We start from the raw sequence: 26,630 nt of genomic DNA on the forward strand, positions 1-26,630 counted from the left end.
GCCATTTCTCTTCATCCGTGTTCCTTAGCCTTTCTTGACAACTAATCTTGTTCTGCGCTTCTCTATTTCCGACGTGAAGCACCACCTGGTGCCAGCGCGCCCATTAAACGTCACGTGGTGCCTGGTCTCTCGTCCTGGGTGCGTAAATGGATACGTGGCGTGTGCTATTTTTCCGGACGCCGCCCATAGCCTACTATAAAACGCTCCTTCACCCTACTTCACTTTACAGTGCCACCACAAAACTAAATATGGGGTTGGATAATGTCACCTTGCGGATCACAGGCCGTGTGCGGCTCAACGAAGCTTGAAGGTCATACAGTAATGCTCTTTGGAATGTCCTAATTGAAGTATTTTACCACACGCGCTTGGCGTCTACTAAATGGAAGGCACCACAGGTGCTTTTCGCAGGAGTAACTGAGAAGCTCCGCCCCTTCACTCAGTGCTTGCTTATTTGGCGGGGTGCCACTGCGTCACATTCATTAGACACAAGGGCAGTGTTTATTTTTGTTCCGTTTGTACAAGCTGTACGAGTTTCTTGCTCATCTGGAGAACGAGTAATGTGTTAGCTGTTTGCCTCGTCTTGCCGATTTCCTAGCGCTCAGCGTGCAGTACGTAATTGCTGCGTTCATGTCGATAGCATGCGGAGACCTTTCTACGAAGCTTCTCGAGTTTTATTCTGTATAGGTAGTTCTAGAAAAAAAAAGCTAAATCTGTGCCGCACGGCGAACGTAGTAAAATAAAGAAAAAGAAATCCCGAGCAACGCATTTGCGTATTAAAAAGCATCATCAATTCACGAACGTCCTCTAGCAAGAAGTGTTTGAACGCGTTTCGTACGAGCAAAGTTGGGGGCAATCGAATATTTTTCTCAGGTTTTCCGCGTACACAGCGTCGTCAGGTTGAATGGGCATCTAACCATCGGTGAAAGAATGGCCGAGTTTGCCTGTTTCGCCACGTGAGAGGAAATGAGGAGGGCGTGTTTGTCCGAAGTACCACGAAAGAAAGAACAACAAATCTGTGTAACGCTGCAACTCGGGTGCTAAATAAAACCGACAGGAGGAACTGATCAAGCGAAACTGCGTCGAGGCACTTAGATATCGGGAAATATTCAACAACGTTAGAGTAGCGAAAAGCAGTAAAAGCTCAGCAGTGAGAACATTTTCCGAAAATTTACACTTACCTGTGGCCTTTACAACGTAGCAACTCATTATGAACGCACATTCCGGAGTTAAGGTATTTGAGAGCAGCACATTAGGCCATTTTTTCGACAGATGCGGCTCTTCAGCTTCTTTCGTACCTCCGAGGCTTGCAACGTTACTCGGCTAGATTCTCATTTTCGTAACTTTAAGCTTTGCCTGCGCCGGACTCATGCCAAACTGCGACATTGACGAATTTGCGGCGGATCATAACTGAGATAAGGGCGACAAGCAACCACCAGCCACGCTCCCCGACGTCTTACGTCTCGAGGAAAGTGAAAAGAAAGAAAAAGTGAGACAGGGAAAGTAACGAAATAAATAGCCGTTTATATTATAAGCTTACGAGCTTCAAAAACGGCATGAACAGACTATTTCAACCCGGAAACCGCCAGGAGTGCATTAGTCACGCAAAGTCAGACTATTGTCATCTGACACTGCCGTTGTTCTTTGTACTCTTAAAAAATATTCTATTTTCATGAAATTCCAAACTGCTGTCAGCGTGAAAGGCATCATGGACGCTGCCTGTTGTACTCTAAGCGCACTTGCTGCAGCTCAGTTTCTTGCGGTAGCCGCAGAAGTTTGATATCAGTGTGTCAGATTTTGCAGTCAACAAATGCGCATGCATGTAGTCTATGGCATTCGTTCAGACAGACGCGCTTGTTGAAGTGCGTTCTATCGTCTGGTACTGGCCATAATTCACAGCACCAGTAAGGGTAAGCCCTCCTTCGCCGGGAACTGAGGAAACAGGCTGAACGAACGGCGGTGACAGCGCTCCGAATGAGCCCGCAACCTGTTATCATATCCGTGCTTACCGTCTTCGCTCTCCATCAGCCATCACGTCATCAATCCCACAGTTTCAGCGCGGGCCGCGCTTACAGATGTCGACTGGATTCGACATTAAGTCCGCTTGCTCTAAATGCGGGTGCGAAAGTTAAAAAAAAAGCAAATCTAGGTGTATAGTAATCGTAACAAAACGAACACGCAACATTATTTAAGGACTGCTCACATGACCGTTTAGACTTTTTCCCTTTTCATTAAATGAGGGCCCTAAGTCTCGAAACCTTAAGAAAAATGGCTGTGGCTTAGGTAAGGTTAAGCCCAGGATGCGAAGCATACTAGCCTTTATTTTAGTTGTTGAACCACTGTTTAGCCTGGTGAACTGCTGTTGCTTGGCTATATTTGGTTCGGCTAGACGAAGAAACAACTCATGCATTACTTCTTCGCCTTCAAGAGTGGAACGCGACAGCGTTCCCGTCGACCCGCCAAGGGGTGTAAGACAATGGGCTACAGGGCAGCGACTACGCGCCCCGCATTGGACGCGGTGAGCGTCGAGCAAAGCAGCGTTCGGCGCGGCAACGAAATGTGCGCCTGAGCAAGAGACGCACGCCTTAGAAACAGCGCGTTTCTAAGGCAACACCGCATTCACTAGAGGCGCTTTTGTACCGCTTTGAAGCGTTGTACTCGTGGCTCAGTGGTAGCGTCTCCGTCCCACACTCCGGAGACCCTGGTTCGATTCCCACCCAGCCCGTCTTGCAAGAGTTGAGCCAAAGCCACTTCTCCTCTGTCGTGACGTCACGGTGTCACGTGATTTCATGGTCACCGCCGCGCCTGAGGAGCTGGGTTGAGCTCTCGTAATATGCTTCGCATAAAAAATTTAGTGCCCATCCACCCTCTGCAAAGGGATAACCAGGAGCTGTATTGGGATGACTATGTTGACTTATATGATTATTGCTATATTTATTAAATAAAGACACACATAAGTATTTCGTGGTTTTTATCGTCTTTATTTTGCCTCATTCGTCACCACAGTGACCATAGCTTTGTGGTCGCTGTGGTACACCGCGATCGGTTGTGCGGCCATATGCTAGACACGTTCTTGCCAAAGGTTAAACCTATACACAACCGGTGACGAGTGGTCGGCACATTGACGTCCGTGTAGCCCTCAATTCCAAACCGTTCTGCAGGAAGGGAACTATATACATGCCGTCAGTTCGCGCTAGGCCGGCGTTAATGTCGTCGATTGGTCGGTATGCTGCTGTGTTATATTACACTTTTCGACCCTCCAATGGGAGTGAAAGAGCGCCGCCATCCCACGTTTTATATATGGCCATGAAGGTCATGCGTCATAACCTGGTCGATAAGATGATAACAGTCAGAGCGACCGCAGCGACTGATAACATCACGCGGAATTGGTAATGCACTTCATACGTAGACGGAAGATGATAACATTCACAGAGTGACCGCCGGGACTTGTTTTTGTCAACATCTCGGACATATTTTTTTCCAGATCCTAGCCATAGACAGCTTCGCTATGATATTGTTACGGATGGGATGGGTTTGTTTACAAGATGAAAGATGATTTGGATGGGTTTGTTTACAAGATGACAGATGATTTGCGTAGAGCAAGGCACAGGACGGTTATGCGAGGCCAACAGGCACCAGCCCGCGCCTTCTTCGCGCACAACTCACTCTCTCTTTGTTCGGCTGTGTCGTGCAACGTGCCAGTATTACTGGCACGCCTCAGAGCACCCCGAATAATGTGGTTTCGCTTCCCAGTATGTGTATTTGTTATGACGTCATGAAGCCGAAAGTGACGCCGAAAAAACAACACGTCGTCGTGTTGATGCTACGTTTTGCCCATACCTAATTAAAAAAAAAAGAGCAATACCATAAGCGAGCGGCACGGTAGTCACGTGCGCGCAAATAAAGTAACAGTTGAACAGGCAAGAGGCAAAATACAATCTTGAGCCATCTAGTCGAGGAAATACGTTTGCCTAGATTGTGATAACCTCTGTCCGTTCATACCATATATGCTGTCTTCTGAGTGTTGCAGCAGTCCGCCGTGTTGGTCAAGTGCCAAACCGCCCATTATTACATGCTCGACAGACTGTGATTGTAGATCCGTACATTTTTTAAATGGTATCATGTACTTGAAATAATGATAACATAGCATGCAAATATAGCAATGAATTCATTGCTGTGGTGTGATTAAATGTTAGTGCTAAGAACTGTGAGGTTTTACGTACCAAAGCCACGATATGATTATGAGGCACACCATAGAGGGGGTGGGGGGTGGGCAGTCTCCGGAAATTTGAACCACCTGAGGTTCTTTAACGTGCACCTAAATCTAAGTACATGGGTGTTTTCGCATAAAACGTAGGTAATGGACCAAGTTTGTCGTCGTAAGCATTCAAATTGTCCATCATAATTCTCTCTGCCTAATAATGCCGGATGATATACAGCTTGTCGCGTTCGTCTTGTCTCTGAAGTTATCGTCAAACTTTATTGGGGGGGGGGAGGGAGAAAGACTGCTTTGTGAAAAGGTTGTTAGCATCAATTTCTGACGATACTATATGTAGCGCGGGCTAAAATTTTCAAATTTTTTTTTTACTGAAGCGAGAGGGTAGTTAACACCGACGCGTGCCACTTGGCGCGCATACTGCCCTATCGTTCGCGTAGTCTACATAAGTCTTTCATTAAACTTTTGTTAGCTCACTGCACTGTTTTTCTTTTAATTTTTTTGAGCCGCTGTCAGCGTACGTGTCAGTTCTGCGACGCTGGACATCAAAGCAAAACGTGTTTGCATCAAGTTAACTTTTCTCTTTAAATATCATTTTCGACCTAGACGGACTCGTTTGTTTTGAATATGTGACGACAGTTAGACTGTAAGGACGCAGTTTTACTTTGACGTACTCAACGATTGCATGATGTAATCCAGAAAAGAAAAATAGAAAAAGAAATTGACCGCTCTTGCACTATGGGAAGAGGAGTGCAAGCGAAGCTCGCGATCCGCGGATATTCGTTGTCGCGACGCTTCGGCTTCGCGCTCCCTCACGGCGAGGTCGGCACGTCGGCGACGAGCCCTCTCTCGAGCGAGTTCCCGGCGGCGTTCATGAAGCGGCGCCGGTTCTTCGGCCAAACGCACGACGATACGCACGACGCTCCCGCTGCCATTCCTTCAACGCATCCTGCTCTTCGGCAGAACGAACCCTGCGTGACCTCTCTATATGAATGACAGGCCAGAACTGGCGGGAAACGACGGCCGCCGAGGCGATCGAGCACACGATCGCACCCTTTCCCTATTCGAGAGGGGACGCCCGTGATTGGCTCGCGCCTTGCGCTGCATGTGCTTCTTGATGCATATCAAACACCGCTTCAAGCACGATGAATCGACCATGGCTGAATCGGTTAGCGAGGTGATCTCGCAACCCGGAGGTCCAATCCGCAGCCCGGCAAGCAATGTTTATTATGCGAAGCATATTACTAGAGCTCAACCCAGCTCCTCAGGCGCGGCGGTGTCGCCTTCAATACCACGTGATACCGTGACGTCACGACAGGGGAGAAACGGGGCTCCAACTCACGCCGTCGCTCGCGGCATCGCACCCCCCGCATCGGACGCGGTGAGCGTCGAGCAACGCAGCGTTCGGCGCGACAACGAAATGTGCGCCTGAGCAAGCGCCGCACGCCTGAGCCGACGCCGACGACACCGGCTTTTCTGCGACATGAGCTCCTTAACGCTGTCGCGTTAAAATAAAGGCTAGTATGCTTCGCATCCTGGGCTTAACCTTAGCTAAGCCACAGCCATTTTTTTTTTCACGCGGATGGGGTTTTTAGTGCGGCAATACCAACACCGACGCCGATACCAGTGAGGCAATACAAGCTTCGCTCAATCGACGGATCCCACGCACTGGGGCAATCGATGTAAGCGGAGCCTTGTATGTGGTTTGCTGAACGTGGCAGAAGCGTTGAACATTACCTGAAATATTCGAGCTGTACGTAATTCGATTAATTTTATAATTGTATGTGTGCACTGTATATATACATTCGGGGTCTTCGCCACGTTTCGCTGCGTTGTGAAGACGCTATTGTTCCGCGCGACGCTTGTTTTGGGCCTGGGTGTCCTCGACGCTGAGTGCATGCTTTGGAGCCATTTTTTCCGGCTCATGTTTATGTGCTCCTTCTGCATAGGTGACCAGAACGCTGTTTAGACGCCAGCTGCAATTGCTCTCTTCAGGCAATAGGCGATTGCAATGTTTACACCATGACAGCGTAGCACGCGACCTCCACAGCCCAGCACCGACATTTTTGTTGCATAGGAAAACAAGCACAGTACGCCCATACGCACAAAGTTTCCTTGCCGCCAGCGGCCGGGATGCGCAGACGCGAGCGCTATCTGGTGGTGCTGCAACAAACGCAGCTGCGTGCACGAGCATGAATGGATGGATGGATGGATGGATGGATGCTCTGAACGTCCCCTTTGGAATGGGGTGGTGGGTTGCGCCACTAAACTTTTGTTACTATATTGCCTGATGTCCTACCTATGTTAAAGAAAGGCAAAAGAAAAACACGATAAATTCCTATAATCAAACTTTCTGAACCCCCATCGTGAACTTTATTTCTGTACGCCTCCGTTGTTTCTCGTTTCCCTATTTTCACCAATATTCCAATCACCTCTTACTAATGTCTACTGCGCACATGTTTACTTACCCCATGCTCTCGCTGAACCCAATTAAGGGCTTCAAGGAGGCCAGAATTGCCTAAATCGACCGCTGGGCAGATATCTTCACACTCTAATAAAGGTTCTTCATCGTTTCCCTAGCTTTGCCGCAGCAAGACCATGCTTCTCCCTCCTTGTTGTACCTGGCTTTATAAGTGCATGTTCTAAGGCATCCTGATATCGCTTCGAAAAGTAAAGCGCTTCCCTTTGAATTATCATAAATTGTTTCTTTCCTGATTTCGGTTTTTCCTCTTAAGTAGTTACTTATATAGCAGGTTTCTTTTCCATTGCCGCCACCCATGAGATTCCCTCAGCCTCTCTGACTTTCCACTTGACTTTATTCGTTGCCGTTTTGCTCATCATACATGCCGCATGCTTGCTGGTAAGCTTCCTAGTTCTTGTCCTCCACTGAGCAAGACCAGGGGGCGAGCACCATGTGGTCTTGTCGCAAGAAACACAGCAGTGTGCGCGAGCGAGACTACAGCAGCAGCAGCGCTTGGAAAGTCGGGAGGAGAGGCAAAGAAAGATTCGCTTTGAAAAGAAAAAAAAAAACAAGGACATCCCGATTTGTGGAACTCAAGCGCATGGCTAGTGCACCGTAATAGGGATCCCGCATCCACAGCTACTCGTGATGAAAGGTGGGATGAAAATGGCACGTTACCTTCCCTGTTCTTTGGATCTTACCTCCAGTTGCTTCGTGTTTCCCAATTTGGAAACAGTGCTGAAAGAAAAGCTTATGCAAGATGTGGACAGAATCACCGCAAGCCACCAGTTTTCATGAGTTCTAGAACACTTTTTGCAATGAAAAAAAAAAACGACCATAGTGAGACAGGCGCATTCTGTCTCAAGGCAGTTACTGCGTCTCAATATAAAGGTGCTTAATGTTTCGGTATCCTTGAATTTCCGAGTTAATAAGAGACAGTGCTAGTGTCCTTTCGAATTCACTCACGTTACACTCTTGGGCAAAGTTACACCCTTTGGGATGTATCTCTGCCACACAACAATAATCGTAATCTGCCTTGCTTGCGTTTCCTTTCCTGAAAACGCCGCCCCCGCTACTTTCCTGTCGGGAATGCTATGTCATGCTGGTAACGCGCATGTCGTTCGTTGCTGGAAAGTATCGGGCTCGCCGCGTTAAAGAAAGGAAATGCGGACAAGACAGATGACAATTATCGTTGTGTGGCAAAAGGGTGTAATTTTGCTTAAGAGTGTATATAGGAACACGACTAGCCATCCAGTGGTTCTTTCGAAATAAGTATCCGGTCGTGTAAAGCGCCCATAGTTTCAGTTGTATAGAGTAGGCTCCATGCAAATTTTTACGTTTGAAACTAGTGTGGATCACCCGAAGCAACGCTGGGCTCGGATCACGCAGCTCTTCAACATTACCTCTGAGATCAGGGCCGACCACGGCTACTCACGGCGCGCTAACAATACTCAGATGTGACGTCATGGGACCTAAAGTTCCATCCGCTAACCAAAAAGTGCACGTGTCGACATCTTACAGGCGTTATCTAAAGGCTGCTCATAAGAAAATTGAACAGTTACCAACCTTGCAGATACTCGCTTCAAATGAGCAGTACATATCACTGTAATTTCACTTTGGCTAAATTAGTAATGGTTAGCAGTATAGAAAGTGAAATTTCGTTGAAAACGGACTTTAAATGAAGGAATCTCTCTCTTTCTCTCCACAGGTGCGTAAAACCGAAGGACAAAAGCCTTGCATTCAATACCTACATGCTTGCTCTGACCTTGTTCGGTGAGTAACAAAAAGGCGCAGTCTCGCGCGAAAGGCGAAGCATCGATTGCGATAGAAGATTAGTGGACAGGTATGCGAAGCAATGTATGGTAACTTTATCGGCCGTATAAACATGTAAACATAGGCGTACTAGCTAAATTAACAAGCACGGTGTCACGCGCGCACAAGCAAACATGAACACATTCGATGACCGTCGAGCCTTGCGTGCGACAGAAGACGGCGCGCTTCCTCCACGCTTTCCTCCCTTGCGTGCGAGAGTGAGCTGACGCAAGGGAGGAAAGTGTGGAGGAAGCGCGCCGTCTCCTATCGCACGCAAGGTTCGACGGTCATCGAATGTGTTCATGTTTGCTTGTGCGCGCGTGACACCATGCTTGTTAATTTAGCTAGTATGCGAAGCAAGTATAGTAACTTTACCGGGCGTATATACCTGTAAACATAGGCATACTAGCTAAATTAACAAGCACGGTGTCACGCGCGCACAAGCAAACATGAACACATTCGATGACCGTCGAGCCTTGCGTGCGACAGAAGACGGCGCGCTTCCTCCACGCTTTCCTCCCTTGCATGGATGAGATTGAGCGGCGATCGCCGGCTCACTCTCTCACGCTTTCACACACACATGCAGCATACGGCGCGCTGCGACGGCTTTTATCGCCCTTGGACTTTATGCGGAATCTTACGACGAGGGCGACGCCGACGGCAGAAATGCGCCTGGTGTGTTGATATAATCAATATGGCAATAAAGAAGTGCGTGCGTACGTGCTTGCACTGCATAAATTTCTATTTCAGCAGTTCAAGATACAATACGCATTTCGTTCCCGCATTAGCACAAGTCACTTGAGGGTGGGTCAGGTCAGATCAGTTTATTTCCTTAAAGGCCTCTTTATCAGGGGAGTTACATAAGGGGCAGGGTGCATCATGCAACGGACAATTCAATGTGGTGATCAATGGGACATTTGAAAAGGGGTAGATACATTGTGAAAACATCACGGCAGGCACGGGGATCCGGTTCACTGCTTACAAATAGCAGTGCAAAAGCAACAAATAAATTATGGGGTTTTACGTGCCAAAACCACTTTCTGATTATGAAGCACGCCGTAGTGGGGGACTCCGGAAATTTTTGACCGCCTCGGGTTCTTTAAACTTGCACCTAAATCTAAGTACACGGGTGTTTTCGCATTTCGCCCCCATCGAAATGCGGCCGCCGTGGCCGGGATCCTATCCCGCGACCTCGTGCTCAGAAGCCCAACGCCACTGAGCAACCACGGCGGGTGCGAAAGCAACAAAAAGTATAGTAGCAAGAGCTTGTGAAAGAAAAACAATGCATAGCAAGATAATTAACTACGTTAATAACGAGAAAAGCACCCATTAGTTAATATTCTGGTTGACTTCCTTTTGAATTTGTTGCCCAACATAGGCTTATCAACCAGTTGGGAACAGGGGGGTGTAGGGGAGCACTTGCCTCCCCCTCTCTCACCCACTTTTGAAATCAGGCACTGACAAAACAACAGCTAGAGGCCACGTTTTCTTTCAGAATACCTCCAGCTTTTCTAGTACGTTTCCCTTGCTTGGACAGCTATGATTTTCTTTCGGGCCTCGTCGCCACGTGCTGTAGCAGATGACATTAAGCCGGCCGCAGTAAGCAATGGTTCGTAGCAGGGCGAGCTGCCTGCGGGACACCCCTTGCACGCCTGCATAGCAGAGGAGGCTGTCGCCGGGAGGTCTAGAACAAGTTTAATTGTCCGCCGCTGCGTCATCCCGTGTTTATTAGGGCCTTCTAACCTAACCATCTCTGAAGACACGAAGTCAGCGTTGATTTTCACAGTCTACGGGTCTGTAATCAGTGTTCTCATTTTAGCGGTTTTGTTGTTAGGTCCAAGGACTTTCTTGCTTGTTTAGCGAAAACTTATTCGACTTAGCAATACACGATTTTCTTTAGCGACTAGTATTAACAACTTGCGGCGTTATATCGACTTCAAAGTTTGGAAAGTTACTTTACAAGTGGCTTTCTAGAACGCAGTTTATTATTCAAAAGCTACATGTAAGTGGCTGATACTCGCTGTACGACGCACAGGCTCTGTGACCACGATGAAACAACGGTTGTCTTCACATTTGTGGTTTTCTCATTGTGATAGCGCTTCCTCGCACACTGGTCATCCCAGACATCACAGGTCATCACAGACGCAAAATTGATGCTGTATTTTCGTTTAAGTCCTTGTCAGACCTATCTGAATGGATTCGGATGCTGCGCGTTCCCCGATATCGCTAAGTGCATTTGATTGATGGACGTTTGCAAGCGCAGCTGTACATTCATCAGCATCAATGGGAATAAATTACAGCGAAGCTGTTTACGGTGAGGGTTCCATGCATTTTTCGTGTCCGTCAACAAATGTCTGTGAGCAACGACTATCATCGTCAGCAATGGCTCGTGCCACTGCTCACGCGTTCGTCGTCGTCTAGTCCACGGCTGGCTCCGTGGCCGCGCATCGTGCTAGCGTCCGCTGTTGCACCTCCGGCCATACCTAACGCCGCATATTGACCCTCCCCCTTCGAAGCAGCTGACGGCACCGGCCCGCTGCCAGTCGGTGCGGTGATTTCGGTCTCGAATTCTTTGCCTAAATATATCACGAAATGAAAACACGAACGTGTATAACGAATGTGTAACATGAATGAACGCGGATGTATAAAAATAAATGCGCGTGCGTACCTTCCTTTCGTCACGATGACCACTGATCAAGACAATAAATGCGTTCGCATCTTTGTTGAAAATTCTGTGTTACCTCTTTATCGTGTGCTACACAGCTTCACTGGCCATCCACCTGCACAGAGTGAAATGGCTCATTATTTTTTTGTGTGCGTGTTCAGATTGAGAACACAGCAGATGAATACGACATATCGATTTTACAGAAAGGCGTAGTACATGTCGAAGCGGATGAGCTCGTTCACAGGAATCTGAGCAAATCCCTTCCGTTTCTTACGACTTTCGCTACTTCAATCAATATTTCACGATGGCTTTCAGGCAGATCAAGAATGGAAGCGTAGTATTTGACTTGTATAAAGCTCGGGCTATTGTCATCGCCGTGGTAACAACATGCGGCCAAGCGCGTTGGGTAAAGTTTAGTTCTATCAAGAACGTCGAGAAGCAGAAAAATTGAGGGGTAATGTATACTAAGTGGCTTCCTTGTGCTATTAAAGCTGGGTTATTTATGTTCTTTTGAGTCGTGTTACATTAGTAGCCTTGCACTATCAAGGTAAACGTAGAATTTTATGTAATCTTCGTTACGTATATGCATTGTTGAGGTAAAACACCTCAATATGCACCCGCCGCGGTTGCTCAGTGGCTATGGTGTGAGGCTGCTGAGCACGAGGTCGCGGGATCGAATCCCGGCCACGGCGGCCGCATTTCGATGGGGGCGAAATGCGAAAACACCCGTGTGCTTAGATTTAGGTGCACGTTAAAGAACCCCAGGTGGCCAAAATTTCCGGAGTCCCCCACTACGGCGTGCCTCATAATCAGAAAGTGGTTTTGGCACGTAAAACCCCATATATTATTATTATTACCTCAATATGCGGCTGTAAAGTCATTTTTCATCTGTAGCTTGCACGGAGGCGAACATGAGACGTCTAAGTAGATAATGTAGGTAATGTTGACTCATTATATAGTGTTACAAAACGGTTACATTAATTAAAATATTACAAATATTGCCACTGGCGACGGGGATGCGGCAAGGCGTTCTTTATCTTCTCGGAAGCGCTCGGCCAGCAGCATGCATTTGCACCGTCATCCGACGGGAGCAGATCTTGTTCACAGAACGCGCGCTTGAGAGCAGCGCGATACCGCTGCGGAAGCGCTCCGTCACGCGTGGCTTTTTTTTTCATATTTCGCTGGCTTTCTTTGCAACCGGGAAAATCTTAGAAGACTTCGCCTTTAAAAGTGGAACGCGATAGCGTCCAAAGACCCCTTACTGCGTTTCATGCTTCCCGGCCACTGGCAGCTTTTGTAGCAGTAACGTTTACCGGGAAACACTGGCTGCGAATGCTATGCACGAAGGCGAGCTTTCTGGTGGAAACGCGACCTTTAGTGGGTCGATGTCGTGTTATTGTTTCGAACTTTAAGATTTCAGTCTGAGAAGAGCTAACATAAAGAACATGCGCTGTCGGTGTTTTTTTTTCATTACATTTGTTTGTGGGCTGCCCTTCTCAAAGTTCCGAGGAGTAGGTTTGTAAATAATTAAAGACAAGGTACGAGCAACTTTGGTGGTAGAGAAGTGGTTGAATGTGCCGGTTCGGAAATTGGTTCGAAATTCTTTTCGCCGAAGCAGCGTCCAAAGCCGACGCGGGACGCCGACGCTGGATTTTCTGCGCACACGGGCTCCTTGGACTACGTGAGGGACTACGTGAAACGTATCGTACAGACACCAATTCTATCGGGGGCTTCTGAAGTTGCTCTACAAATCTGCAGATCACATTTGCGGTCGTCAGCCAATAATTAATATGTTTGGTAATTAAATTTAATTATATAGTGAGTCACGGGAAAACAATAAGTACCTGAGTTGCTATAGGCTATTGCGAATAGTATACGTTTTGTTCAATTCGCTTCCGACGCGCCTTTCATTTTTAAATTCTTGGCTCAAGCAACGTGGGACACCCTGTATATGCCAAGTGAATATTTGCTTGAATGATCCAGTTGTTTCAGAAGTATACAAAAGGAACATGGGAATGTGGAAAACGTTTGTTTTCTTGTACGACGTTTCGGCCTGCGTCCGACCTTCAGAAATCTCTCTCTCTCTGTCTCCATATATATAGATTTAAAAACAGTGACATCAAGGACAGCGTATGGAAATTACTGGTAGTTCTTCATTGAATTTAGGCAATGATAAATAAATGGAAATGAAAGTGGATGAAAAGACAACTGGCCGCAAATGGGATACGAACCCACGTCTTCGCATTACGCGTGCGATGCTCTTACCAGTTGATTTATTGCAGGGCCGTTTTCCCATCCACATCCTGGGGTGTTTATGTTTATGTGCTAGAACTAACTCTTAATGTGTTAGCCGGCGCCACCACTCATATACCTTGGTGGAGGATGTGGAACATCCTTTCTGCCGCAGGCCTCACGAATACGTGATCTATTTGGGTGACAGCAATTGGTCAATAAACCCAGCCTTCCTACCTGAGGGCATCAGAGTTGCCAGAATCGAGACGCTCGCTATGTAATAAACGAGAAGAATGGAAACCGAGATGCCCGGTTTTATTGGTCACAGCATAAGAAGCCAATAAACAATGATCAACAAACAATGGCCGTTGGTGGTGGCGCTGGCTAACCCTTCCAGGGTTAGTTTTAGGAGATGAACATAAGTTCCTGATAAGAACATCAGTGATGAACATAAGAACTACAAGTAATTTTCCCTGTGCGGCTAGGTATCATTACACAGCTTTAGTTGGGTGTCCGCAGCTGCTCCGCATACGCAGCAAAACCGCTGAGGCGTCAGTGCGCATGCGCAGTACGCAGGTGCACGCAAGGTATCTTGCGTGCGCCCGCAGCTTTCCAAAAGTTGCGTGGCGCCCGCTGCGGGCTCAGCGGCCTTTGCGGGACGTTCTCACGTGTTCTCGCGTGTCCACGAGAGCGCATTTTCCGATATCGCTCTTGCCGCGGAGATATGACTCCGGCTTGTGGTTTGACATCGTGGCGGCTGATATTGGCTACACAGTTTCAGAAGGTGGCATATGGCGGCGACGAATAGCACACACTGCTTTCTGTCATGCGCTGCACGCAGCGACATCATTGGCGGATACATTAAACTGTCCGTCGTTTTCCTTGATTCATCGCAGCTTTCTTGCCGTACCCGGCCATCTACGGTGCCCTCACAGATTTCTCGTGCGCCGTCTGGGAGGAGAAGTGCGGCGAAAGCGGAGTGTGCTGGTTATACGACCTGGACAAAATGCGTTACCTGATCGCTGGATTCTCGTCGCTTATGACTTTCATCAGCTTCTTCTTCCTGTGCATCATGACGTACTACTGCAAGCTCATCAAGAACTTTCACGGAGAGAGCACTAAGGTCGATAAAGCCGGGTCGCGCTATAAGAGCGACAATAAGTACAGCACTGTCGTGTACAAGCAGAAGCCCATCAAGCCTGCAGCGAGCAGCAAGGAGACCAGTGCCGAAGCGCATGCGCTCGACTCAGAAGCGCCCGCCCCAGAACGAGAAGCGAACGTTCACGAATCTGAGCCCACCCAGAGCAGCCCACGTGGCAGCCGCAAGCCGAGCGTACATGGCAAGGAACTCGAGAAGTCAAGCCAAGGCGCGAACATTGCCACCTGAATGTTCGAAGTGAACACTCGTTGCATCGTGTCCTAGTCTTCGGACCCGTTAAATATAAACGGTTTTCCATTCGTGCACATCACCACTTGTCCTTTTTTTCATCCCTAGGGACTTCAGTATAATGGCGGTCATGCAAGCATGATGCAAATAAAAAAAATATTCACTTCGTAACAGCAGTCATCAAGGTGGCATTTATTATTTATAACCTTAGAAGTAGCCGGAAACCACTGTTCCCAAGAATAATGAAAAAAATTTGTGGTTTCGCCCGCACCGCAAAGCATCGATTGCTATAGCGAATTAGTGGACAGCTATAAGACGTAAGGATAGTATATTTATCGGCCATGTACACTCGTAAACATAGGCTTACTAAGTAAATTAAATAAACATGGTGTCACGCGTGCACAAGCAAGCATGAACACACCTCACTCGATAACCGCGGAAACTCGCTGTCGAAACGCTGGAGTGAGGAAGCCAGGCATGCTGCAGCGAGCGAATTGAGCTTCGTGCTCCGTCTCGCACCAGCGCGAACTAAGCCGCGAAAACACCGTGCGCGGCGGATTCGTGTCCGTCGCCGATGGCTCTCAAGATGCAGCGGCCCGGCTGGTCGCGCGCGCCCACCCGGGCCGCCCAGAGTAGAAAGCGTCCCCTCCTCCCTGACCTCCCCCCTAGCCTTGAGCGCGCCGTAAGACGACGCGCTTCCTCCTCGCTTTCCTCTCTTGCGTGAGCGAGATTGAGCCCCGATTGGTAAGCGATTCTTGGCCCGCCCTCGCACGCATTCACTCGCACATGCAGCATACCACGTACGGCGAAGATTTTATTGCCCTTAGACTTTGTACGGAACTTCACGTCGACGGCGGCTGTAGAAATGTGCCTGTAATGTACATATAATTGCTATCGCAATAAAATTACGGAATAGCAGTGGAATTAGGGTGAAAAAGAAATCGTATGACGGAGGCGTTCCCCTAAACGTCCTGTACATGTTAGTTCGACAACTGTTCGCAGTGCGGCGGCTGAGAGGGAATAATTTTTTTTTTTCAGGTGCTGTGAGCGCACACTCGATGAGCAGGCATTGTTGAGATTAACGACGTCTGGTTTCGCGATTCCTACGTCCCATCAGCCAGTATGCTAATGAGCAACAAGAGTTCACTGTATAGAGATTTTGCTCCTAGCCAAAAAAAAAAAGAACGCGTTTCTGCACATTTAAAATTTGAACGCCAGTGACGCCATATTTAACAGGGAGAGGCGGGTTAGTTGGTGGTCGATATTGGAATGCATCCTGTAACCGCGCAAACGACAACGGATGAGGAATGAAAGACATAGGACAAGCGCGGACACACAGGACAGGCGCGCCTGTCGTATGTGTCCGCGCTTGTCCTATGTCTTTCTTTCCTCGTACGTTGTCGTTTGCGCGGTTACATGATGCACTCCAACACGCCCATATTGTCTGTTCCTATACGTAAATGTGCGGTACGGACAACGTAAGCAATACTCAGAAGGCAACGGCACTACCTACGCTATTGTATGCCCTTTATTAAGCGATGTAGCTTCCATGCAGGAGGAACTCAAAAGCGCGCCAAACATGTTCTTGATTGGAAAGTGAAGATCTGTATTCGTTGTTTAAATTTTGTTCGCATTGTAGGGTGCGATACGACGCTCAACTCACTGTTTGGTTTGATTTTCCCTTTATGATGGCGCACGTGATAACGAGTTTTTCTTTTTCTTCTTTGCGACAGCAATTTCGCATAGTGGGCGGCATGACTAGAATCACGAGTATAGCAGACAAGATGCGTTATGGCTTACATGGTGGAGTCAAAGCAACTGCATGTGCAAACTTGGCCAACGACTGTGCTTATGAAAATCGTACACAGGATTTATGCGAAAAGTTGAAGAAACAAAGAAGCGCTTTGTACTGTACCTACATTAGTTATACGTTGGCGTTTATTCACGTATTTTGTCCCTGCCGTCTTCTGCTGTTACGAAGTCTCGCAAGATTGATTGCTTTGACGCTGTATTGTCAGTGCCGCCTCTCGTCAATAAACATTTGGTCCCTTTTTCGATGTTTATTTCTGTCAGGCGTCGCTACCTGCTTTTGCTCGAACGAGGTGTTCCATGTAAGTTTAACAAGTTCGACATTTTGGGCCATAGAGGCCAACTGCGCTTTGTTCATAGTCAGCCTGAGTTACTCCGACCGTTTTCTTGAAGTGCAACTAATTATCGGAATAGCTAAGTTCAGATATGCCAGCTTTGAATATTTGCTTTAGGGCATGGGTTTGTAAGTTTGTAAAGCATGTTCAGGAAGAACCGCTGAAATTGTTTCCATGACGGTATATTTTACATTGTTAATCTGTTTAAGGTATAAAGGAAATGCGCAAAATAAAACGAAAAGAGAAAATTAGACATGACTGTGCGCTTGCACATTTAGTTTCTCTCAACCGGCGTTTCGAAAGACCGAAAGTTGTACGTGCGTTCTAGAACGAAGTCGTCAGTCCTGAGGTCTAGGCAGTCGCGTCAGAACCAACGTTGTGAAAGTGAGACAAAAAAGCAAAATCTACCATGGTGCGAAATCATAAGTAATAGGACAACGACTAAAGCAGATCGAAACCCGTATCAGGTTTTACAACGGGCGTGCAGGCGTCGTTCCTCCCCGTTCTTTCGAAACGCTGTTGCGAGCACTGCAAACCGGATCATGATTATGATTCATTATTTAATGTCATAAGCCCATTGTGGGCGATAGGCTACGAACTGGGTGGTAATATGACAAAAAATTGAAGGACACTTAAGCACTTATGAGTCGAGAATGCGAAAACAATAATGTCCGCTTAAGCGCCGCTGAGCGGTCTTTTGAGCTTTGCGCTGCATGTAATGTACCACAGCGGTACGTGCTGCCCGACCCAGCAAGCAGCAGCAGCAGCCTGCGGTGAAAACGCCGCATGCCACCAACGTCCTGCGCGACTAGAGACCGAGGAAGCAGCAGCAGCCACCACGGCCGGCAGGCGCACGGAACACGTAAGCCCAGTGGGGGTGAGAGAGATGTACATGTAGAAGTGGAGAGAGAGAGGGAGATACGAACCGCGCGGGGCTTCCGAGAGCATGTGCGAGGGTGAAATGGCGTCGAAGCGAAGCCCTCTCCTCTCACGCAACACCTGGCGCGCTATCGTTCGCAGCTGTTCCTTTTCGCCCACTTGATGTGACGTCGCAGCTAATGGCAACTCCGTCAAGGCGTGCTCGGGACGAGGGGTCGTAGCCAATGACGATATCCTGTCGCTGCCACAGACTACAGACGCTTTCGCATCAAAAACGAAAAAAAAACCCGGATGCGTAAGGGCGCAGTGACGTCACCTTTTCTCATATTTCGGGTGCTTACTTCAGAGTCGAGCAAAAATAACAAGATGAAAAAATAACGTTGGAGATAGCGCCATGAAAACAAGTTCATTGGGTGTTTCCGAGTATGTTCTACAATTTTAAAGCTGAATGTATGGCATAAAAAATGCTTAATGTTTGTATGAATAAATATCGCTTACTAAAGCGAAGCTGTATGTGGCTAGCTGATTCATCCGTGCGTCCGTCTGTCGCCTGTACGCCGAAAACTCCTCTGGCGCAACTCCATGCGCATGGGCAAAAAAATATAAAGAGAAAGAAAGGCGCGCGACTGGTTGCGCCAGTAGTGTCGTCGTTGGTCTCCATCGGAACCTAGCGCGCGCGCAACAGTTTCTCTCAGGTTCTGAAATGGGTAGGCCACGCATCATGAGTGCTCCTGAAGAGCAGACAGCTTTAGATCAGCAACGCCGCGAGCAGAACCGGCATCGTGCTCGTCTACGCCGTGCCGGTGCTGCAGCCCGGGCACAAGAACAGGCTCGTGTAGTCGAGCACAAGCAGCAACTGCGTACCGAGGACCCGGCAGCCTACCAAGCCATCGTTTAATGAACCATCGGGATTAATCTTGTGATAAACAGCAGGGCCGCGCGTTTCAGCTTTGTTGGTTAACTATCTGTACGGAGTGCTTGGGAGGTGAATTTTTCTACCTAAAAAATCATATTTGAAAAGGTATCTGAGCAATTCAAGCCGACAGTGAGCAGTAGCGACATTGTCACCGCAGTATATTCAACTATCGGAAGTAGACGTAGTTGAAAAGACTTTTTTCACTTGGTAATATTTCGCATCTTTTACGTCATTTGGTCACATTTCGACGCTTTGTTAATACATTCATTGAGCCGGCTCACAGCGCAGACAGTAGTCCAACTACAGATGTCTCGGCAGGAGGCCAGTCCACGTACTGACGGTCACTGTAAGTCTGCAGAGCATTTTTCCTCGCGTAAATTTTGTGCAACTTTCAAATTTTCTAGCATTCCGCCCCCCCCCCCCCCCGCCCCCTTTACGTGGTTTTTATATACTGTATTGTTTTCTTCGGGCTGGTACAATGATAGTGCGATAACTTCGGCATTTGTCTCCTCATACGTATGTGTTTCTGCTAGAAATATGTGTTATGAGGAAATACGTTATGGCAAAATGCGATAACAAATGCGGACGTCAGGTCCGCATTTGTCCGCATAAGGAGGTCCCGATACAGTCTTTGACTTTGGGACCTCCTTATGTATACTACACACATGCAATTATCTGTATTTTTACTAATAAATAAATAAATTGTGAATTGTGAATTGAGATCACTTTGAAGATTAGGCGCGCGCAGACGCGCACTTTTGCTACGTCGCCGATCGCTTTTCAAGACGCACGAGCATCGGCAATGCGTGCCTACGGCGTCCGCCAAGGACGTCTACTACGGTGTCATTCGATCGCATGCCCAACGCCGTAGTAAAAGCCGTGGTTGTCTCCGCTCTGTACAGAGTGGTGGGCAAGGAGGACATCGAGGCACCATGCGCTCCTCCCTCCCCTGACAACCCCCCCCCCCCCCCCCGCGTCATGCCAAATGGTCATGCGCGACAAGAGAACACACGCTTCCGGTCCGCGGTCCTCGCTCGCGCACCGGCTCACCCTCGCACACTTTTACTCGCACGTGCAGCATGCGGCGCGCGGCGACGGTTTCCCCGTGCTCGGAATTTATACGGAACCATTTGCACTGGAAGGAGAGCGTGTTGCGTCTTTCTGTCCAGGTTCTAGAAAAAAAAAGTAATAGTCGCAAAGTAGATTTACTTTATCCTTCCCGATTCAGTCGCTGAGCCAATAATAGTCCGCAGTAGGCAGCAATAGTGACAGGCGTGATTCCTAAGTCCCCCGATTCTCGAACTACCGCTGCCATCACAAGAGCAGCGACGCTTGTTGTCGCTGCCGCTATTGAACGGGGTGTGACGGTCGGGGGCGAGCTCGACGCTGCCGGAGTTGAGGCCGTCGGCAGCATGTTTTCCAGAGGCGGCTCCTCGTGTCCCCTGAAGTCAGGCGACCACACCCCGTCGAGAAGTACGCAGAGTCCCGTCGACTGGTTGCAACGCGTATTGCGAGGACAGCGCGAGCAGGCCGGACCCTCCAGATAGACGGACCTGTTCAGCTCGTTGGCGGCGGACCCGTAGTTGCACACGTAAACGACTAGCCTCTTGGGCTCGGAAGAGAGCGTGGTCATTTCCCCTTGAGCGTAGCCGCAGCCGACGGCCCACGTGGCTGCCCAGGCGACCTGCGCGAACGCGTCGCTCGACGGCAAAGTCTCCTCGTAGGTGCCGACCTTGGCGACGTCGTAGTGCAAGTTCTGATCGAACCAGTCCATTATCACGTCGTGCCACTTCGTGGACGGCATCCAGTTCCGTGAGCAGTCCGTGAGCACGTTCTGGCCGGTCCTGGGGAAGCCGTACGTGAAGCGGTCTTCCACGAGGTCGTGCCTCGCCACTCCGGTCTTGTCGGTTCCCTGCCTGGCTAGCGCCAAGGCCACGTCGCTCATCTCTTTGTCCCAGCGCCGCCCATGTCCCATGTTGGCCGCCGGAGGGAAGTCGGCGAGTTGCCCCAGCGCCAGTTGACTGCGGAAGTGGTTGTGCGCCGACAGGATGTCGTCTATTCGGAGATCCACCTCGCCGCTGGCTATTTTGAACTCTTTGCGTACCACGGAACAGGTAGTGTGCGTCGGCCGTTTCTGGCGATACGATGCGCAGGGGGGTGTTTCTTGGCCGACGGCGGAGAGTTGAGACGAGAACCACAGCGACAGCACTAAAGCCTTGTCCATCGTCTTCCTCTTCTTCTACGTTCTGAGCCGCGCCAATCTTTCTTTCCAACTGCATGAATCGTGATTTTGATCATGACGGTGATGATGATGATGATGAATTCAAACTACGGCGCGAACCGACTATAGAGGGATTGGCGGAGAGTCGAGTAGGGCAGAGAAAAGTGCAATAATTGATGGGCTTTAAAGTTGAAAAACAAACAAAGAAACGAGAGAAAAAAGTTTCGGCAGAACCCATTTCACGATGAATGCCGACGTTATTGCGATTAGCCTTGAAGCAACGTAGCGACACACGGTAACAGATAGCTTTAGTTTCACGTAAGGAGAAGTTTTGCGCACGTAAACGTGAACGTTCTATGTGCCCTACGCGCCGCATCCGTGGGACGCTTATAGTTTTGCGTACGCAAGAGTGCTGGTGTAGGCCTGGCAAAGGTTTGGATCGTTGCTTGTGCATAGTCTGCTGGCACCTTCTGCCGTGTTACGGGAATTCTACTCCCGCCAAGCTCATTCCAAACGAGCCGCAATCGGAGACATCGTGTGTTTCTTGCACTTCGTAAGCCTCATGCGTCCATGCTATAGAGCTTGAGCTGCGTTCTCTGCCTGGTAGCTCGCAAAGCTGTCACGTACACGTGAGACGCGCCACGCAAGGGCGTAGATTTCACGTGCGTACGTGAGACGCGACGGGCCTCCCGGCGTTCGGAGCGCATTTACCTCCAGCAAGATCTTTACGCACGTAGCGCTTCTACGTACGCGAAACTAAAGCTATCTATTATCAAATTCAATATTTCTGTGTAGCTATGTAGCTATAGCGGACTTATTCAATGTTTCGTGTTCGAAAATGCGCAGAACAAGTTTTCAGTGCACATTCCATTTAGATTCAGTGTTTGACAGAGCACTGGGCTTGACGATTCTCACTCAATGCAAGCTCGGGCCCCATTGTGTTCACTTCTTTCTCTACACACAGCTGATTATGATGCCGACTTCTTCGCGTCTCAGTAGCCCAGTTCTTTCACGTTTTGTTGCCATGTCGTTCACTTATTGCATCTTGTTGTACTTGTCTATTGTGGCATGCGCCTGGCCGTTGAGGGCCTGAAGATTCACCGTTGAGCGCCTGCCCGTTGAGGGCCTGAAGACTCACCGTCTCAACGCGCAAGGACTGCTTCGTGACAACACAAAGACAAGTAAATAACAGAGAATTTTGTTTAAAAATCAGCCGGATGGAGTCGCAAATGGAGTTTCTAAACCACGTCATAAATTTCTGTGCGTAAGAATGATGCTTCGATAACAGATGAACTTTGAACCATCCAGTGCCTTTTGTGAGTCAAACAGTGTTTCCATGTGCTTGTCCATCGTACTATAGGAAACAGCACAGATCTGGCAAAGACGCAGAAAGCCACAAGAAAGGCACACGAGGGACTGCAATTTCGTCAAAGTAACTTCGTTAAGGAAGTTATGCAGTGGCCTGGCTAGCTCCATTTGTAGCTCCTACCGCCTAAATGGTTTACATAAGATTATCGTATTTTAATGCTTGTTTTCTTCGTTTATTACATACTAATTATACCCGCCCGTTCTAGAAGCTCGGTGGCCGTGAACCCTCCGTAGTTTCAAGTCCCTCAGGCCAACTTGACCATACACAAGGCGAAGATATAAGGAATCGACATCAGCATCACTATTTCTCGGCTGGCGAGCCCATCATGCTCTGTGGCGAGGTAGAAGAAGAAGCTCCGCTCACCCAACTGGACGCCCGCGGTTCCCTGTGGAGCGACCAGGCCTCGGGTTCACAGTCCGAGGTCGCGTTCACTGAAGAGCGGCACTCAGCGCGGCAGAAGTCAAAGACGCAGCGGCACCGAAGACGCTCGCAGTCCTGGGCGCAGCAGGAGACTCCAGTTCTTGATCTGCCGGAGGCGGCTGAAAGACTCGCGGACTACCGGCGCCAAATTCCACCACTGGCCGCCGTTGTGGTTCGCGCAGATGACAGCCGTCGTGGTCACATTCGTCGCGACAGCGCTTGTCGCACCGACGAACGTGCTGCGAGACACCCAACCGGCTGGAAAAGAGGCACGAGATGGCCGCGCCCTGGACATCGACGACATCGGCAACGTCACGAACATCACTGCTGCTCTGCACGGGAATGGCTTCGGTGCTGCATACTTGGTCAACAACAGGCGGGAGGCGTGTGCGGCTACGCTGCGCGGCTCTGGCTCCTTTTCCACCGGCAGCGGTGAGCCCGTCCACGTTCGACGGAGTGTCGCCCTGGAAAGAAAGAGCTGGCGAGCGACAACGTCCGGAGCACCTCTCAAAGGCGGTGCGCGGTCCGGGGCCGAAGGAAAAGAAATGCCACCGCAGCAGTTTGCTGCTTCCCAAAGAAAGAGGGAGCGCACGGCACAGATGAGGCAACGCATCACTAGCATCGAAAACGTGGTTAAGAAGTCCTCCGAATAAATCTGGACAGCTTCAGAGCGACTTCTTGAATTTCGGGACTTAACACCATCTCCCTCTCCCAGTCTTTAGCTAACAACGACGAAGACCGGTCGCTGCTGGTTGAACTTGGTTGCGGCTCATTGCCGCTTATTGAACTACCATTTATATCCCATGTAAATAAATGCCAGTTCACACGCCTGCGTCCGTCTTTTTCGCCTAACAGTATCATGCATTTCGGTCTGACTGTTTGTTCGCATACGTGATTTCTTTGCCATTCCTTGAGAATTTCATTGTTGTGAGAGTACAGCGCCATGTGAGCCTCTCGTGTGCCTCTCTTCGTCTTCGTCGCACAAGCACTGTTCCCCTGGATTGACGGACAAAACATTGGCTGGCGGTTTCATCAGTTGGCAGAGGCGACGGCGGTTAGTGGGCATGCTGTCCTTGATCCCTGGTGGCTGTCGCTGCCCGCCCCGTGACCCAGACCTGCTCGGTCGCCTCGGAGCTTTTCTCCTGTGGAATGAGCTGGAAAGCAACACCGGTGATTCTAAATGAACGAGAAAAGGGGCAACCTTAGGGATTCGATTATTTGTTAGCGACAACCAGATACGTATCAGCGTTATATAATCAAGTAAAAGAAGGCATAGGGCAGACTACCCGTTGAAGTGAAGGAACGATAAGTTAAAGGAAAGTGAAAGCGGAGATGAAGAGACTGCTTGCCGCCGATGGAAGCCACGCCCGCAAATCCTGCATGGAGGGTGTGCGTTTCACAGCGATAGCTGTTCACCATAATACAGGTATTATATATAGAGAGAAACTCTTCATTGCAAACCGAAGAGTGTTGCCAGCGTGGATACGACCACAAAAGTGATGTTCTGCATTCGAAGAGGAAAGGGAATTAAAAGTTTCCATAGGCGGGTAGGAAAACGGATAATAAAGATATCGGTAAGTCAAGCTGAAAATGGCTTTTACAGGTGAAACAATGGACGAAGTCGGGTTGTTCTATGCAATGAAATGAACCTTTCTAATGCTACCAGAGAAGGGGAGGGGGCAAATATCTGACATGTATCGGAAGAATTGAACTAATGCACACCGATGTTTTGATGGAAAGCAAATTGAACGTGAAATAGTACGTAACGCTAGTGGAACGTCACAAGTCATGTCCATTTGTCTCGCAATGTCTACCGCAGGTATCCGTGATCATGTTTGCCTCATGAAAAAAAAATCACTGCCAAGCCCCACTTGTGAAGGTGGTTGGCATAAGAGAGCTTAGAAGCCTGCAGCGAGCAGCAAGGAGGCCAGTGCCGAAGCGCATGCGCTCGACCCAGAAGCGCCCGCCCCAGAACGAGAAGCGAACGTTCACGAATCTGAGCCCACCCAGAGCAGCCCACGTGGCAGCCGCAAGCCGAGCGTACATGGCAAGGAACTCGAGAAGTCAAGCCAAGGCGCGAACATTGCCACCTGAATGTTCGAAGTGAACACTCGTTGCATCGTGTCCTAGTCTTCGGACCCGTTAAATATAAACGGTTTTCCATTCGTGCACATCACCACTTGTCCTTTTTTTCATCCCTAGGGACTTCAGTATAATGGCGGTCATGCAAGCATGATGCAAATAAAAAAAAATATTCACTTCGTAACAGCAGTCATCAAGGTGGCATTTATTATTTATAACCTTAGAAGTAGCCGGAAACCACTGTTCCCAAGAATAATGAAAAAAATTTGTGGTTTCGCCCGCACCGCAAAGCATCGATTGCTATAGCGAATTAGTGGACAGCTATAAGACGTGAGGATAGTATATTTATCGGCCATGTACACTCGTAAACAGAGGCTTACTAAGTAAACTAAATAAGCACGGTGTCACGCGCGCACAAGCAAGCATGAACACGCCTCACTCGATAATCGCGGAAACTCGCTGTCGAAACGCTGGAGTAAGGAAGCCAGGCAGCAGCAGCGAGCGAATTGAACTTCGTGCTCCGTCTCGCACCAGCGCGAACTAAGCCGCGAAAACACAGTGCGCGGCGGATTCGTGTCCGTCGCCGATGGCTCTCAAGATGCAGCGGCCCGGCTGGTCGCGCGCGCCCACCCGGGCCGCCCAGAGTAGAAAGCGCGCCCCCTCCTCCCAACCTCCCCCCTAGCCTTGAGCGCGCCGTAAGACGACGCGCTTCCTCCTCGCTTTCCTCTCTTGCGTGAGCGAGATTGAGCCCCGATTGGTAAGCGATTCTTGGCCCGCCCTCGCACGCATTCACTCGCACATGCAGCATGCCACGTGCGGCGAAGATTTTATTACCCTTGGACATTGTACGGAACTTGACGGCGACGGTGGCTGTAGAGATGTGCCTGGAATGTCCATATAATTGCTATCGCAATAAAATTACGGAAGAGCAGTGGATTTAGGGTGAAAAAGAAATCGTATGACGGAGGAGTTCACATAAACGTCCTGTAGATGTTAGATCGACAACTGTTCGCAGTGCGGCGGCTGAGAGAGAATAATTTTTTTTTCAGGTGCTGTGAGCGCACACTCGATGAGCAGGCATTGTTGAGATGAACGGCGTCTGGTTTCGCGATTCGTACGTCCCATCAGGCAGTATGCTAATGAGCAACAAGAGTTCACTGTATAGAGCTTTTGCTCCTCGCCAAAAAAAAAAGAACGCGTTTCTGCGCATTTAAAATTTGAACGCCAGTCACGCCATATTTAACAGGGAGAGGCGGGCTAGTTGGTGGTCGATATTGGAATGCATCCTGTAACCGCGCAAACGACAACGGATGAGGAAAGAAACATACAGGACAGGCGCGCCTGTCCTGTGTGTCCGTGCTTGTCTTGTGTCTTTCTTTCCTCGTCCGTTGTCGTTTGCGCGGTTACACGATGCACTCCAACACGCCATATTGTCTGTTCCTATACGTAAATGTGTGGTACGGACAGCGTAAGCAATACTCAGAAGGCAACGGTACTACCTACGCTTTTGTATGCCCTTTATTAAGCGATGAAGCTTCCATACAGGAGGAACTCGAAAGCGCGCAAAATATGTTCTTGATTGGAAAGTGAAGATCTTTATTCGTTGTTTAAATTTTGTTCGCATTGCAGGGCGCGATACGACGCTCAACTCACTGTTTGGTTTGATTTTCCCTTTATGATGGCGCATGTGATAGCGAGTTTTTCTTGTTCTTCTTTGCGACAGTAATTTCGCATAGTGGGCTGCATGACTAGAATCACGAGTATAGCAGACAAGATGCGCTATGGCTTACATGGTGCAGTCAAAGCAACTGCATGTGCAAACTTGGCCA

At 49.0% G+C, this 26,630-nt stretch overlaps 3 protein-coding genes across 6 annotated transcripts in view; 1 reads left to right on the forward strand and 2 right to left on the reverse strand.

Annotated features, from left to right (window-relative positions):
* The window catches only part of LOC135906427 (solute carrier organic anion transporter family member 74D-like), a 33,613-nt gene extending 18,766 nt beyond the window's left edge, over nucleotides 1-14,847 (forward strand). For 2 of the 3 annotated variants that reach the window (XM_065437811.1, XM_065437813.1), the window contains 2 exons: nucleotides 8,383-8,447; nucleotides 14,280-14,847. In XM_065437811.1, coding sequence (XP_065293883.1) covers nucleotides 8,383-8,447; nucleotides 14,280-14,770 — 556 coding nt within the window. In that variant the 3' untranslated portion in view covers nucleotides 14,771-14,847. The remainder of the gene's footprint in view (nucleotides 1-8,382; nucleotides 8,448-14,279) is intronic. The other variant, XM_065437812.1, reaches the window with a different exon arrangement.
* LOC135906383 (solute carrier organic anion transporter family member 74D-like) overlaps nucleotides 1-26,630 on the reverse strand; it is a 243,897-nt gene that overhangs the window by 205,873 nt on the left and 11,394 nt on the right. The gene's annotated exons all lie outside the window — the stretch shown is intronic.
* Nucleotides 19,896-20,982, reverse strand: LOC135906429 (scoloptoxin SSD552-like). The gene has a single exon (XM_065437814.2). The coding sequence runs from the start codon at nucleotides 20,931-20,933 to the stop codon at nucleotides 19,920-19,922; it is 1,014 nt and encodes a 337-aa protein (XP_065293886.1). The 5' UTR covers nucleotides 20,934-20,982; the 3' UTR covers nucleotides 19,896-19,919.

The sequence above is a fragment of the Dermacentor albipictus genome, chromosome 5 (genome assembly GCF_038994185.2).
Source record: "Dermacentor albipictus isolate Rhodes 1998 colony chromosome 5, USDA_Dalb.pri_finalv2, whole genome shotgun sequence".
Lineage (NCBI taxonomy): Eukaryota > Metazoa > Arthropoda > Arachnida > Ixodida > Ixodidae > Dermacentor > Dermacentor albipictus.